The following is a 16567-nucleotide window of genomic DNA, read 5'->3' on the forward strand; positions in this document are numbered from 1 at the left end:
TAGAATAGAATAGAATAGAATAGAATAGAATAGAATAGAATAGAATAGAATAGAATAGAATAGAATAGAATAGAATAATGGAGTGGAGTGGAGTGGAATGGAATGGAATGGAATAGAATAGAATAGAATAGAATAGAATAGAATAGAATAGAATAGAATAGAATAGAATAATGGAGTGGAGTGAAGTGGAATAGAATGGAATGGAATGGAATAGAATAGAATAGAATAGAATAGAATAGAATAGAATAGAATAACAGAGTTCGAAGGGACCTTGGAGGTCTTCTAGTCCAACCTCCTGGTCAGGCAGGAATCCCTATAACCATTATAGACAAACAGGTGTCCAATCTCATCTTAAAAACTTCCAGTGTTGGAGCATTCAGAACTTCGGGAGGCAAGTTGTTCCACTGATCAATTTGTTCTCACTATCACACACCTCAGGTACAATTGCAAAACAATTGGAGCATTACTTGGAAACCATCAGCACTGACAAATTCTCTCCATCAGTCAATTGCAAAAGGCAGCCTAACTTGGAATAGCTGACATCCTGTAACGATACCTGAATATTATGAAACAACAACATCCCAGGTCCTTGGGAAGGACTCAATAGGTGGATTAAAATGCCGAATCCAGTCTGAACATCTGGCTGACTATGCGAGGAAGCAGAATAACAATAGTGGAAGAAACTTTTATTGGGTGAATCAGCAGCTCAAAAAGCAGCATTTCTCCAACCCGATTTTGCTAACAGGTCATCCTGTAAGATTTTAAACCTGAGTCTCCCCAATATTGAATTCACCCCTAATTATTATAAATTTCTAGTGGACTTCCTGAGAGGAATCTGGCTTCTGTTGGGGTTTTTAGAGTAGACAGATCCCCTGACGGAATTAAAACTACACATATTTTTCCTTCTTTTCTTCTTAGTTCAAATCAACCCACTTTTTTTAAAAAATCCAGAGATTTACCTCTAGGCAGCCGATTCAAGGTTGCTGATAACAGATAATCAGAGTTGGAAGGGACCTTGTAGGTCATCTAGTCCAACCCCCCCCTCCCCCGCCCAAGCGGGAGACCCTGCACCATTTCTGACCAATGGCAGTCTAGTCTCTTCTTGAAAGCCTCAAGTGATAACGCTCCCACAGTTTCCAGGGGCAAGCTGCTACATTGGTTGATTGTTCTCGCTGTCAGAAACTTTCTCCTTATTTCCAGGTTAAATTACAGGATCATTACAAATCAGCATGACTGAAATCTATGCGCACGCTGGCAAAGTTTTAACATGCAAATTCTCCTCCTTGCTCCTCCTGAGGGACCATGCTATAATTCTCTGCCAGGTCTGAAAGAGTTGTAATACCTGAGACAGCCTGATTGAACTGGGGAATTGGCCAAGTCTGCTAATTGGGGCCTTATGACCTCCTCAGTAAAGAGAAGGAATTCGCTCAAACTAATCCAGGTGTTCAGAGTCCAGGACTTGGGAGGTTCATGGGAATGAAGAATGGAAAGGGAGACTCTTTGGGGGGTGTCTCCGTTTCCCGTCTCCCAACAAATGTAACCCAGCCAAGGAAAGTTGCACAGAGCTATAAAATGGCAGCTTGCTATAACAATGTCTTTGTGCTCTTTTTTTTACACATGGTATTCCAACATGTGGGAAAAGCGGATTTTTCTTTCAAGGTGCCTCTTTAGGGGAAACAAAGCATTCCTCGGTCAACTGGCAGATGTACTTTAGACAGGTAGTCCTCGAGTTATGACTGAAATGGCGTCTGCCTATTTCGTAATAGACTGGACCAGGGGTGTCAAATTCAAGGCCTGTGGGCAGGTTCCGGCCTGCTGGATGCTTAGATCTGGCCCGCAGGCCCACCCTGGAAACAGCAAAGGACCAGCCCGCGGTGTCTCTACCAGCAAAAACAGAGCTCGAGAGGGCCACGCAAAGCCCTCCCGGGTTCCGTTTTCAGCCACAACGGCCTCCTGCAACTCTCTGCCAGTGAAAACAGAGCCTGGGCAGAGTGCATGTGGCCTCCACGAGTTCTGTTTTCACTGGCAAAGGGCTGCAGGAGGCCGTCGTGGCTGAAAATGGGCCGTTGCAGCAGAAAACGGAGCCTCGATGAGGGACATCGAGCTAGCCACGCCCACCCTAGCCACGCCCCCCAGCTCCTCAAGGTCAAACACAACCCTGATGTGGCCCTCAATTACAGGGGTGCGATTCAAAAATCCCAGGAACCGGTTCGTTGCCCGGTTGCTGGGCAGGCGTGGCCATGGAGGGCGTGGCCTACTGGAACTTCCAGGAGAGCCGTTTTTTGCCTTCCCAAGGATCCAGAGGCTTCTCCCAGGCTTCCGGGAGGGCGAAAACAGCCACCCGGGCTCTGGAAGCCCACCGGAAGCCAGAAATAGCCCGTTTCCAGACTTCCAGAAGGCCTATCTCTTTCCCCCTCCCAGAGCCTCCACGCGGACCCTGCACTTACCTGCATCGAAAATGGGCCACGTGGAGATTCCTGGGAGGGGAGGGGCAGGGTGGGCGGGGCCAGCTGGTCAGTTGAAATGCAGGTTCAGTGAACCAGACGAAAACAAAATCTGGTTCACCCAAACCAGTCCAAACCGGTAGAATCCCTCAATGAAATAGAATTTAACACCCCTGGACTGGACAGTCACTTGTTCTGAAATGGTATAGGTTCTCCCGCTTGAGCAGGGGGCTGGACTAGAGGATCTCAAAGGTTCCTTCCAGTTCTATTCTGACTCTGATTCATAACATGACCAGGGGATGCTGCAAACAGCTGAAAATGCAAGCTTCCAAACACCAACGGAAGTTAGCCTTGGAGAGGTTTGTTGTAACTTTGAATGGTCACTAAGCAACCAGTTGTAAGTCAAGGACTACATTGATTTTTATACCATTTATGGTTTATTTTACAGTGCCAAGCAAGGGGTCCATTCCAAGCATTGCTACATTTTCTGGTTGTCACAGCATCTTAACTGTGTATAAAAGAAAGGAAAATAAATAGGAAGATCATGTCATTCATTCGTTTTTTCGTTCATTCATTCCTTATTTCACAAACTTCTATAGCCACCCATCCACCTAAGATAATTTTGGTGGCAAACAGAAATAAAGAATTATTATTCTTTGGCTCAAGTTCATAAACTTAAATCAATATACGTAGTCTTTGACTGCAGTTGAGCCCAAAATTTACGTTTCTCAGTGAAACTTCTGTTAAATGAATTTTGCTCCATTTTACAAACTTTTTTGTTACAGTTGTTAATCGAATGACTGCAGTTGTTAAGCTAGTAACACGGTCGTTAAGTGAATCTGGCTTCCCCATTGATTTCGCTTGTCAGAAACGTGACCCCAGGACGTGCAACTGTCACAAGTGTGAGTCAGTTGCCAAGCATCTGAATTTAGATTATGTGATCATGGGGATGATGCAAAAGTTGTTGCAGATAAAAGCCATTTTATCTTTGAATCATCACTAAATGAACTGTTGTAAGTTGAGGACTACCTGTACACTGAAAAGGAAAATGTAGCAATGCAGAACATTAACAAGAATTCAAGTAAAAACTGTAGCTTCTATTCCTTCTTCCCCTGGCTTCTTCTGCCCCGTAATAAAAATAAAGACAGTGGTGTCTACAATCATATTCCACATGAAACAGAATCAATCCTGGAATTGGTTTATTTGTAAATGTGTACCAGGTGACTGGCGTAGTTTATATTTAAATTTTAAAATAATTATTCCCCCCCTCCTGCTGTGTTTGCAAGTGCTTTCCTACAACAATGCAAAACAGTGGCTTAGGCTGAACCATGTAAAACAAAATAAACTCAAAGAATAAAAATCACACAAACAATTCAACCCACACAAACAGGACCTCAACCACCAGCTCATATTCACCGGCTTCAAAATCCTCGCACAATATAAAGAGAAGTCAACTTTGGGAAACAGAAACAGCTCAAAGATGCAGCCAGATTGTTTTATTGACTGGGTGGGAGAAATCAAGCTGTACTCTCAAGGTCCTTCTCTATTTGGAAGGAAGGGAAAGAGGGCAAAAAAGTCAAAATGGTAACCCAAAATGCAGGTTTCAAGCCTGCCCTTTTTTCAGGTGTGTTGAATCACAAGTTGTCACAACTTGACTTTTTTGATGCGGACACCCCAGTGATGGTCTAGCATACAGGAAGTCCTCAGCTTACGGCTAGTTGCTTAGCAACTTTTTGAAATTTTGAGGAACCCCCCCCAAAAGCTATTTAGAAACCTAGTTTCCAAGTTTTGAAGTTGCATTTTGATTTACAACAGTTCGTTTGTTCAAAGTTACAACAGCACTGAAAAAAGGGACTTATGGCTGTTTTTCACAGTTCCTATGCCTGTTTTAGTAATTGCCATTAAAAAAAGGGGGAGGAAGAAAATCTGGAAGAGCAGTGTAGCAGTTTGAAAATCGAAAGTACATTCCCACTCTTATCTTTAAAAGTTTGTAAATAAAACACCTTTTGCCAGGGAATATATTTAATTGGAGAACATGAATGATGACACCCAGCCTGTGAACATGCTTAACTGGAGGATCTGGTTTATGAGACACCCAGGGGGGGAGGGGGGAAACAGGGCCACAGGAGACTGTAAATTATGTATGCCAGAATTGGCTTCATACAGGGCAGTGCCAGTATGTCGCCTCTAATAAATCCTTTGAAGTTTTTTGAAGTTTGGCTCGAGAATCATGATTTAATTAGGGCAAGTGCTGGAATCCTGACAGGGACCTTTGCAACATCCCATGATTATGTGATCAAAATTCAGATGTTTGGCAACTGGTTCATACTTATGATGGTTACAGCTTCTCCAGGATCATGTGATCCACTTCAGATAAGCAAAGTCAATGGGGAAGCCAGATTCACTTTAACAACCTTGTTACTAACTTAACATCTGCAGGGATTCACTTAGCAACGGGGGCAAGAAAGGTTGCAAAATGCGGCAAAACTCACTTAACAAATGTCTCACTTAACCACAAAAATTGTGGACTCAATTGTGGCTGTAAGGCGAAGACTGTCTGTATTTAATGATTTAGGGTAAATTCTCCTCCTTTTGTCGTTTCGTCCCTGGGAATGCAGAAAACTGAATAAATGTAGAAAAGGAGATATGGTGGTTCATGAACTGGAAAATGCCAAGCATGTTTTCCTGGCTTATACTGGTTAGGATTTGCTTTTATTTGGTTGATAATGCTAAGCTCATGTTAAGATATATATTCCACATTTTATCTCTTTCCTTTTATCTTCTGGGTATCCACCAAATTGTTTCCTTCCTGTTTTGAATAGAAGAGGGATCACCTGGTGTCCCCTTTTCCTTTTCTATTCTGCTACAGTTATGCATATAGAAGGATTAAGGCTGGGATAATTAAAGCCACTCCCTTTGAGGTAATCCATGCTAATTACTCTCAGTATTATTTCAGTGGCTCTGAACAGTCTGGTGATGTACAGATCATTTAAATTCTTGCCTGTTGTTCGTGTCTTGCAGTCTTCCTACTTGCCTTTTATCCTCGTTTTGCCAGTTAATTACTTTTGAAGTTGGCTGCTATTTTATAAATAAGCCCCAAGCTATGCTTTTTCCTAGCTCATTTAAATGGAGTATGCACACTTGCTGTGATCTGGAGTGTGCCGAGTGCAAATTGTGGTGGAAGTTACCCACAATAATTGTAAGAAGTTAATAAAGATGGTAGGAAAAGATAAAAATAACAGGCTCCCATCAGTCAGCTGTACATATTGGCATTCTGGATTGAATGATTGATTCCTTCATTCATGCGTTCATTGATAATCCCAAAACCAGAGGAGTGAAATTGGTCTGTCTTGGCACTACAAGGCAGAACAAGGGTTAATGGTCTTGGCCAACAGAAGAATGACCTTTGGCTGAATTACATACAGATAGTTCTCAACATACAACCACAACTGAGTGCCAAATTTCCATTCCTAAGCAAGATAGTTGTTAAACTTAATTTTGCCCCATGTTGTTAAGTGAATCACCACAATTGTTAAGTTAGTAACACGGTTGTTAAATTAATCTGGTTTCCCCGCTGACTTTGCTGGTCAGAAGATTGCAAAAGATGATCACATGGTCTTGGGACACTGCAACTGTCATAAATATGAGTCAACTGCCAAGGGTCTGAATTTGGATCATGTGACCGCATGGGGATGTTGCAATGGTCGTAAGCAGGGGTGGGATTCTACCGGTTCTGTCCACCTCTGTGGAACCGGTAGTTCTGAAGAGCACCAGTCATAGAACCATATTTAATATTCTATTCCATTCCGTTCCACTCCACTCCACTCTATTCTACAGGTAGCCCTCAACCTACGACCACAACTGAGCCCAACATTTTATATTGCTAAGGGAGAAATATTTTAATTTGAGTTTTGCCTCATTTTACGACTTTTCTTGCCACATTTGTTAAGTGAATCACTGCAGTTGTTAAATTAGTAACATGGTTTGTTAAGTGAATCTGGCTTCCTCATTGCCCTTGCTTGACAGAAGATTGCAAAAGGTGATGGGATGACCCAGAGCCACTGCAACCATCATAAATGCGAGACAGCTGTCAAGCATCCGAATGTCGATAATGGGGATTGTGCAAGATTGGGGATGCTGCAACAGTCATAAGCGTGAAAAATGGTCACAAGTCATTTTTTCAGTGCTGTTGTAACTTTGGTCACTAAATGAACTGTTGTAAGTCAAGGACTACCTGTATTCTGTTCTGTTCTGTCCTATTTCTGCTGGGCAAGAGTAAAGATTTTTCTGGCAATCTAGCGGGAGGATTGGAGCAAAATATTCGCGTTCTCTTATGAATCCAGAAGGCAACCAATTTTGTTGTTGGTCCTAATCAACTCAAGGTCTGGCATTTGTATGTTTTAATGAGAGAAAGAGAGAGGCGATTGAATTACATATCTAGGAACCAATGAGAACTTATCTTACGAACTATATACGAGTAGTAAAATTTGTTCAATGTTAGTTTAAGTTAGTTATTTTGTCCTGCAGGCCTCATTTAAAAAGAAGAGGCCTCTCAACTCCTAGGCTTTTACCTCAGAAAGATTGTGTATAGGTAGTTCTCAACTTATGACTACGATGGGGGCTGGAAATCTAGCACTAAGCAAGATGGTTGTTAAATGAGTCATGCCAGGTTTTACAACCTTTTTTTGCTATGTTTATTAAAAGAATCACTGCAGTTGTTAAGTGAATCACATGGACATTAACCAGGCTCCCCCATTGACTCTGCTTATCAGAAGCTGGCTGAGAAGGTCACAAATCACATGCAATTGTCATAAGTACAAGCTGACTGCCAAGCACTTGATACTGCAATGATTTTAGGAGTGAGGAACAGTCATAAGTCACTTTTTTCAGTGCCATTGCAATTTCAAACAGTCACTAAATGAATGGTTGTAAGTCAAGGAGTATCTACACTATCACAAGCCCAAGTATAATACAGACATTTTCTGTGGCATTTTGAATGTATAACCTGACATTGGCCAGTTACTCTCAGCTCCATAGACCTTTAAAGAATATTTTTCTACGGAGATTCTCAGTCATCCAGGTCATGGTTGTCTTCAAGGGGCAACTGGACTTTTTCTTTGAAGACATTTCACTTCTTATCCAAGAAGCTTCTTCAGCTCTGACTGGATGCTGGGGAATGGAAAGATTTATATTCCTTGCAGACAGCTGGCTGGATGGGGAATTCTGGGAGCTGAAGTCCACAAGTCTTAAAGTTGCCAAGGTTGGACATTCCCTATTTAGATGAAACGGGGTGCAAACCTGACCCTTTCAGAACCTGGAAAACAGTTGAAAATGAATCCAAGATCTCAAAATAAATCCTTCCCATTTTCAGCTTGAGGTTACATCAGAATATAACAGTTTGCAAGAAATTAAAAAGAAACGCTGATGGTTTGCTACAACCAATCATGTGTTCAGGCTGGGCCACTCAATCCTTGGTAAATATTTAATTGTTTTCCTATCTTTTTTGCTGATGCAAATGAAGAGAAAGAAACCCTCAGAATAAAAATAAAAAATATTGGAGCTCAGGAGGTAGGGGCTTAAGGGGTGGTCGTCAGCTGTGATTCTCCACGGTGGGGCTCAACCCCACAGTGAAAATCCTACCCTACAGGTAAGTTATTTTTTTCTTCTTTGCCTATCCTATTCAGGCATTAAGTTTCATTCCTTAAGTGCAAAGGAAATGTTCTACTGAGAAACGTTTTAGCCTGAGGGTATCCAGTCGCCCTGAGCACAGCCAGAATTTTGTTGTGCACACAGTGTGCTCTCTAAAAACATCACTTCTTGGATAAACTTCTCACCTTTAAGTGGAAATACAAACATAAAGAGCGGGGTGTGTGTGTTCGTGTCTGAGTGTGTGTCTAGCTTCTCTTCCCCAAGCATCCCTCCTGCCCGTCTAAGGGAATTGATAACATTTTCTCCAGAAACAAATGCCTAACACTGTATTTGCAACAACAACAAAAAAAAACTCAGGAGCCAACGGGGAAAAATTGGCGGGAATTTACTTGCTCTGGTTGGTACATGCAAGCGGACATCTACGAAAGGATCAGCCTTTTTAAATAAAATTTTGAGATGCCAGATGTGTTCAGGTTTGTTTGTTTTTTTAAGATATCACTGGGCATTCTGTTTTGTTTCATGCTTCCTTTTTGACTGATTCTTCCAACAAAACAAAGTTCCCTAACGGAGGACAGGAGGTGTGTGTGGGGGGAATTAATTTTTCTTCTGCTGCAGCTCCAGCAAATAAGGCATTAAGTTTTTCCAAACCACCAACTCCATTTTAACTTAGCCTAGGGAAGATCTGTTGCTTTTCGTCTACAGTTATGCTACCACTTCAATACTCTTTCTCTCTCTTTCTTTCTCTTTCCTTTCTTTTTTCTCACCCTCCCTCTCTCACTTACTCCCTCTATATATTTCTTTTTCTGCCTCTTCCTTTCTTTTTTCTCTCCCTTTCTTTTTCTCTCTCCTTTGTCTCACTCTTTCTTTGGTTCTTTTCTCTCTTGCTTTTTCCTTATCTCCTTTCTTTTTCTCTGTTTCTCTCTCTCTCTCTCTCTCTCTCTCTCACACACACACACACACACAGAGAGAGAGAGAGAGAGAGAGAGAGAGAGAGCCACAGTAAATGTGGCCTCAAACTTCCTTAGGGCAGAGATTCCTCCAGTCTTTCCACTCCTATCAAAATCCCCTGTATAAATGGATGACTCCATATAAATAGATGGGTGGGGAAGAGAAGCAACTGAGTGCAATAAAAGGGAATCAAACTCTCGACTGATTTAAGTCTATGTTTACGACCATCATCTATGGGATTATTTACGGCCACTTTTTCTAGTCTGATATGCCAGGGCAAAGGGTGCAAAACTGCATGTTTTTATGGGCTTCCTGGTTTTGGTTGCAGCTCCTGGAGCCCTTCCAAATAATTCCAACGCACTATACATAGTATCGGAACAGAAGAGAAAATAATTCCCTTACAGCTGTGCAACAGTTTGGGAATAATTCAGAAAAGGTGCTGGGGAGCACTGATTTCTGAAATCATGCAACCTTGACAGCTGCCACGTGATGCTGGGAAAAGACGCAGTTGCTTTAAAGAGTTGCAGACCGGTGCTGCTTTCGTACATCCGGTGTAATCAAGAATTTTGGGGGAATGTGTGCAAAAAAACCATCACCCAGCCCTGCATTAAAATGTGGGAACATCACATACTAAGTGCATTTAATTAATTGCTTGTTAAGTGACCGGGCATTTAATCAAATTCCTGTTCCCTTGCAGTACAGCCTGGGGGGCGTTCAAAGGCCTGGTTGCAGCCCGCCCCCCCTCTCCAAATCAGTTACAGGCAGGGAATAACAAAAGCTGAAAAAAAGTTTGGAAGGCACCACATTGGGGGGAGAAAGCGAGCCAGAAGGGTGGGGACGTCATCTCTTCCCTGTGCAACTGAGAATTGTATAAATTGTGTGCTGTGCAAGACGACATCCATGGTGTGCTTTCCAGCAGATATCTAGGCTGGGAAGGCCACTCTGCAGAGTAAGATATAAATTCCTTAAACTCCCTTAGAAGCAAAAGAGGTTATTTCTCTATTTCCTATGCAGAAGTGCATCACAACTCGATATTTGTGAGCTGCATCTCCCATCATCCTGTGCCATTAATTTTCTGGTTAGGGCAGATGAAAATTAGCGATCGTACATGTCCCTTTGTTAGTCCACAAACTTTCTTTAATTAAAATAACGTGGTTGGTTGTTTATGTTCTTAAAAAGAGAGGACGAAAAGAATAAGATTTTTTTACTCAAGTTTTGCATGAAAAGCTCTACAGTACAGAAACGAGTATGACTCTAAGGCAGAGGAAAACATAACTTGAAGCTTTTATTCCATAAGAGGCCTTGATGATTATTTGAGAGGTCTGGGCAGTGGGATTTAAAATACTAGGAATTGAATGGGTGAATAGGGGGACTTCACCAGTGCTCCTTTTAGAGTAAGAGATCTGCAATTCTTTTCCAAAATAATCATTTTCTCCCTTCTCTAAGAGAAAACATAGCTTTGGATATAAACATCCATGACTTACATAATCCAGAACATTTCTTGCATTCATTATGGGGCAGTTCTGTGTTTCATTTTTTAAATCATTTATTTTATTAATGTCTCCCTGTTTTGATATATTTCATTACTTTTGACCATTATAACACATGTCTGTATCTAACTTCAACGTCCCTTCTCCAATTCAAGATAGCCTCAGACATAATGCTAAAAGAATTAGCCAATGTTTATGGTTGGCCTGGTTAAACCTCTAGCCTAATCCTGGCTCATCCTTTTTGCCATGGGTTAAAGCTGACCAGCATTATAAGGCATAAACATTTGTGACTGGAGAAAAATGTAGAAGGAAAATTAATTATTCTGACTGACTTGGAATGAAAACTGACTTGGAATGAAAAATTTGCTTAAAACCAAGGATAGAAAATTTTCTAATGGTTAAAACTAAAACAATTGTGCAAATATCCTGGATTTAATATTTTTGGATTTAATGCAATAGAAGGGGTTTAAGATTCAGAGTGTACCAATTTATACATGAAACAAGGAAGCTTGAAAAATTTCTCTCCAATTAATATACCCAGACATTTACTATAATTTAATAACTGCAGAGCCTTAGTTTAAGAAGGAAAAATAAGATTTTTTTTTTCTCCAATGTCCACATTTTACATACCACAAATCTTACCGTCTAAAATTTCCTTTGGGTGGTAGCCTTAAACTTTTCCTACCTCCTTAAATAAGTTGCTTTTTAAATACTCACAATTCTCTCTCTCCTCCCTGGCCTGGCACACACATATCACCAACAATAATTCCAGAGAAGAACATTGTGTTTTTTTCACTATCAGCTCAGAGCAAACTCTCTAAAAAAGATGTGTGTAAGCTTCTCCCTACCCCCACATATTTTGAGTTTTGCTGGATACCCATTTTTTTCCAACTTCTGACATGTATGTATATGTATATATATATTCCTGTCAGCCAAAAGTACAAGAGGTGTCTAACTCTGATCTGGAAGTGCAGCGGAAGAAGAAATATATATATATATTTTCTAGAGAAGACTTGAAGATGGAGAGATATATACATATATCAATTTGGACTCCCTAGTTTAGCAGAAAGTTGTTGGCTTGAAAAATAAAAGAGGACGCCTAGAATTTGAATACCTTCCCTTAAACAAAACAAAAAACCCCACACTACTTTCAGATCTAAAATTAAAACGTTCCTCTCCCCCTCTTAATCCAAAGGCAGGCGGGTGGACAGGCACGGTGTTTGTGTGTGCATTTGATTAGGCAGTTTTATTTCTTTCTATCTCTCTCTAAAGAGAGATAAATACCCCACTTTCCAAATTTTTAACATCTCCCTTGCAATACCCACATTACACCCACAAACACGGAGAGGCAGTTTTATAAAAAAAAATTTGAGGCGGGGGGGAGATCTCCGATCTAGAGGAAGGGCGCGGAAGGATTAAATTAATCCCCAGAGGCATTTTTTTTAAAAAAAAAAGATAACCAAAGAATTAGCAATAGAAGCCAGGATAATTGTGAGAGGGAAAAAAGGGGGGAAACCCACGAAAGAAAATCGATGGCGGGCAGAGGACGTGTTTCTTTTCTGCTTTTAAAACGGAACATCTACGGTTCGTCAGCAGTTCCTTTTTTAAAACAAAAACAAAAAGATTTCACCAATAGGATTATTACTGTGGTTATTGGTGTTATGATGATTATGGTTATTACTATACAATGACATGTGCCAATGTTGGAGCCTGAACAGAAAGAACAGAATAGAGTTCCTGATTTGGGCCAAGTGCGATTAGACACACAAAAGGGAATCGGTTCCGATATTAAGCCAAATCTTCGCATTTCATTTTCAGCTGTTTCTTTTTTAAAATATATTTATGAAACGCAGGGCTTCCTCTCCCCCCCACCCACCCACCCCGGGCTTGGCATCTCCCCACGGGACCCCCTCCCGTCCCGACGGCCTCCACGCGCCTGCTTCTTCCAAGCCCCCTCCCCCGTTTTTAATTCTCCCCTTTCTCCCACCCCCTCGGAAACCCCACCACCGCCACCACCATTTCCCAAAAAGCGACGGCTTCGACTCAGAGATCCGTCCGAGAGAGAGAGAGAGAGAGAGCGCGAGTTGTTCCCGCCGAGCGCCTTACTTACAGCTGCGGGAATCCGCTCGCAGGACAAGGAAGCAGCAGAAGAGAAAAAGTTTCATCCTGGCGCAAAAAACGAGGCTGGGGAGGGAGGCTGGGGGGGCAAAACGTGACTCTATTTTTTAAAAAATATATATCTATATATCTTGGGGGGGACACACTATTCCCCCCCTTTTCTTAAAGGATCTTTTAGGCTCCCCAAAGTTTTCTTTAAAGCTTGCCAAAGTTTTCTTTAAAGTTTAAAGGGGGGGAGAGTATTTTTTTAAACTTCTACCCCAATCTCTTTTTTTTTTTTTTGCTCCTTCTCTCCTTTCTACTCTCGTTTCCCCCCCCCTCCCTTCCCCTCTATAGAGAGGCAAACCAGGGCTTATCCGAAGCTAGTCTGAGCAGTTCAAACTTGACAAGTCCTCTAATATGCCTTTTGCACTCCCCGCCCCACCCCGCCCTTCCCCGCCCCGTGGGCTTTTGGTGGAGCTGGGGTTTGGGGGTGGGGGTTTGGGGGTGGGGGTTCGTAGAGAAATGAACTTGGAATGAACAAGCCTTGGCTAAATACTTCGTGCCCCCCCCACAACCCGGTCCCCTTCCCCCTAAAAAAAACCCAGGCTCCCCCCCAAACACAACTCTTTGCTATATGGACAACCAGCCTGCTTTTTTTTCCTTTCTTTTTCTGATTCGCAAGAGGAAAGGCGGCAGGGATCCAGAATCAACACCTCCCCCCACCCCAAAAAAAGCACAAAACAATGCCCAACTTCCAACTCATTTCTTCCCCCGTTTTTTTTCTCCCCCTTCTTTTGACCTCCTTTTGCCTCTTACTCAACCGGCAGCTGCAAAGAGCGCTTCTGAGTCAGGGGAAGGAATCGTCTCCCCGGCCGGTTGGCTCGGAAGGCGATTTCTTTCGTGGGTGCGGTATTTTCCTGGCCGACCCCCACCCCACCCCGGCTCCCCTCCCGTGCCTGCCGGTTCTCTCTGCGTCGTTTTGACCGCCGATGCGCCTCTTCAGCCTGCGCTCTCAAACACCCCCACCCCCAACAAAGGTGGTCTTCCCTCACCCCCTCCCAAAACACACAGACACACACACACACACACGTCTGTTTTCCCCGGGCGCAAAGACGGCGGGCACAATAAAGGAAAGGGGCCCTGTAGTCACGCAACTGTCTCTCCTCCTCCTCTCACCCCCGTCCCCGTCCCGTTCCTGGACATCTGAGCGGCTGGCTTCCCCCAGCTAATTAAGTTCAAAGGTATTTTATGGCCGCGATGATGTTGTTGCCCGAGGCGAAGTATAAAAACTCTTTGGCGGGCATGTTCAGCGGTGCCAGGTTGAGGTAACGCAGGAGGAGGCCCCAGCCAAGAGTGCCTAAGAGTTCTGTGTGAATCAAAAGTTTTTCCTTTTTCCTTTAGCTCTTGCTTGCTTCCCTCCCTCCTTCCTTCCTTCCTCTTCCTCCTTCCTCTTTCCCTCCCTCCTCCCCCTCGCTCCCTCCCTTCCTCCCTCCCATCTTCCTTCCTTCCCTGTCTCCTTTCCTTCCTTCCTTCCTTCCATCTCCTTCCTTCCCTTCTTCCTTCCTTCCTTCCTTCTCCTTCCTTTTCCTTCCTTCCTCCCTCCCATCTTCCTTCCTTCCCTGTCTCCTTTCCTTCCTTCCTTCCTTTCATCTCCTTCCTTCCCTCCTTCCTTCCTCTTTCCTTCCTTCCTCCCTCCCATCTTCCTTCCTTCCCTGTCTCCTTTCCTTCCTTCCTTCTTTCCTTCCTTCCTTCCTCCCTCCTTCCTTCCTTCCTTCCTTCTTTCCTTCCTTCCATCTCCTTCCTTCCCTCTCTTTCCTTCCTTCCTCCCATCTCCTTCCCACCCTGCCTCCCTCTCTGCTTTTCTTCCATCATTCATTCATTCATTCATTCATTCATTCATTCATTCATTCATTCATTCATTCTAATTTTCACTGTCCTTTAAACTTTTCACCTTTTACAATAGTTGCTCATCTGTAGAATAGAACTATTTATAGAAGAAGGTCCACCTGTGACAAAAGTATAAGGAAATGAATGTTTCCTGCTGGATTTAAATGAAATTGATCTATTTAAGTGAACCTTGCCACCCAGAGCAAGGGCAGGGAGACCTCACAGGCTGAATCTCGGCAAGATCCACTTAGTTTGTTCAGAAACACTTTGCTATGTGACTGCAACTCGTGGGTCTTCCTGGATCCATGGCTTCTGCTAAAGCAGCAGGTGGCAGCTGTGGTCAGGGGGAGTTTTGCAGGTATATAGCAGTCAGAATAACAGAGTTGGAAGGGACCTTGGAGGTCTTCTAGTCCAACCTCCTACCATGATTGTCCAATCTTGAAAACCTCCAGTGTTGGAGCACCCACAATTTCTAGTGGAAATTAATTGTTGAACTGATTAATTGTTCTTACTGTCAGGAAATTTCTCCTTGGTCCTAGCTTGTTTTAGACAATGATTTTCTTTCTGGAATGATTTTCAACCGCTCAGGCTAGTCTAGAGCTTTGGAATTTCCTTGTGGTCTTTCATCCAGTAACAATCATTATTGCCCATCCCTTCTTAGAAATATTTTTAAATGACTTATTATAAGGAAGCCACAACTTCTTAAAAGATATTTCCTAAGAAAAAAATTGGCAAGAGTCTCCTCATGGCACGATGGGTTGCAAATAAATTTAGTAAGTAATAATTAATAAAATAAGTACAACTATCAAGAAATAATATTGATTGGATGTACAGTATAAGACTTTCTGAGAGTTTGAGCAGTTTCCTTTTTTTATTTTTCTCATTGTTTGCACAATGCTAATTCAGATCAGGGGGAAAAAGTCCTGTCCATTGAGTTCTCCAGATAGTACATTTTTCAAACTAAAATTAAGCAGTTTTTGAAGCAAAATTCAACTGTCTGTTGATCCCATGCTACTCTCTCCATTCCTAAGAGGGAAAATAAAAGCTCTTGCTGGCTGAGAGAATCAGAAAAGAGGATTTTTGAAAGGGTGCCATCATTTCGGGGGAAAAGAAAAATTCTGCTAGCTATGGAACAATTACACTTACCCTCTCCTCATACGCAACACACACAAACACACCCCTCGAGGAAAAAAAATAGAATCTCAGCTCCACCTTACACAAAAGGATTATCATGTACAGTGAGCAAAATTAAGGATTTCTTGGATTGGAAAGTGGTGTTTGTCTGGCTTCAGTAAACATGCTTAGATTATGTAGGAAAGATTCATCCCAGCTTCGGAAAGTAATATTTTCTGAGACATGATGGAATACTTCAATAAACGCAGAAACTGTGTTCCCACAACATAGATATTGTGAATTAAACCATTTTCTGGCTTTGCCCAATACACCAAACTACAGTATATATTAGCCAAAGAGGCTGGATATGCATTCGGAAAAATGAATGATAATTCATTTTGTAGGATTCATTGTCAAGGAAGCCATGGTTCTTCCTCGTTGAATAACAGAATAGCAGAATTGGAAAGAACCTAGGAGCTCTTCTAGTCTGACCCGTTGCTTATTTCAGACAAATGGTTGTCCACTCTCTTCTTAAAAACTTCCAGTGTTGGAGCATTTACAACTTCTGGCAGCAAGTTGTTCCACTGATTGATTGTTCTAACTGTCAGGAACTTTTTTCCTTAGTTCTAGATTGCTTCTCTCCTTGGTTAATTCTACCCATGGCTTCTTGTCCTGCCTTCAGGTGTTTTGGAGAATGGCTTGACTCTCTCTCTTCTTTGTGGCAGCTCCTGAGATATCGGAAGACTGCTATCATGTCACCCCTAGTCCTTCTTTTCATTAAACTAGACATTACCCAATTCCAGCAACCGTTCTTCATATGTTTTAGCCTCCAGTCCCCTAATCATCTGTGTTGCTCTTCTCTGCACTCTTTTTAGAGTCTCAACATCTTTTTTTACATCATGGCAACCAAAACTGGATGCAGTCTTCCAAGTGTGG

General features: G+C 42.3%; 1 protein-coding gene across 1 annotated transcript in view; it reads right to left on the reverse strand.

Moving 5' to 3' along the window:
• CRLF1 (cytokine receptor like factor 1) overlaps positions 1–13048 on the reverse strand; it is a 46311-nt gene extending 33263 nt beyond the window's left edge. Inside the window, exon 1 of the mRNA XM_026699056.2 lies at positions 12642–13048. Coding sequence (XP_026554841.2) covers positions 12642–12696 — 55 coding nt within the window. The 5' untranslated portion in view covers positions 12697–13048. The remainder of the gene's footprint in view (positions 1–12641) is intronic.
• Positions 13049–16567: the final 3519 nt, after the last annotated feature.

Source organism: Pseudonaja textilis, chromosome 1 (genome assembly GCF_049901715.1).
Source record: "Pseudonaja textilis isolate UNSWEBS1 chromosome 1, rPseTex1.2, whole genome shotgun sequence".
NCBI lineage: Eukaryota > Metazoa > Chordata > Lepidosauria > Squamata > Elapidae > Pseudonaja > Pseudonaja textilis.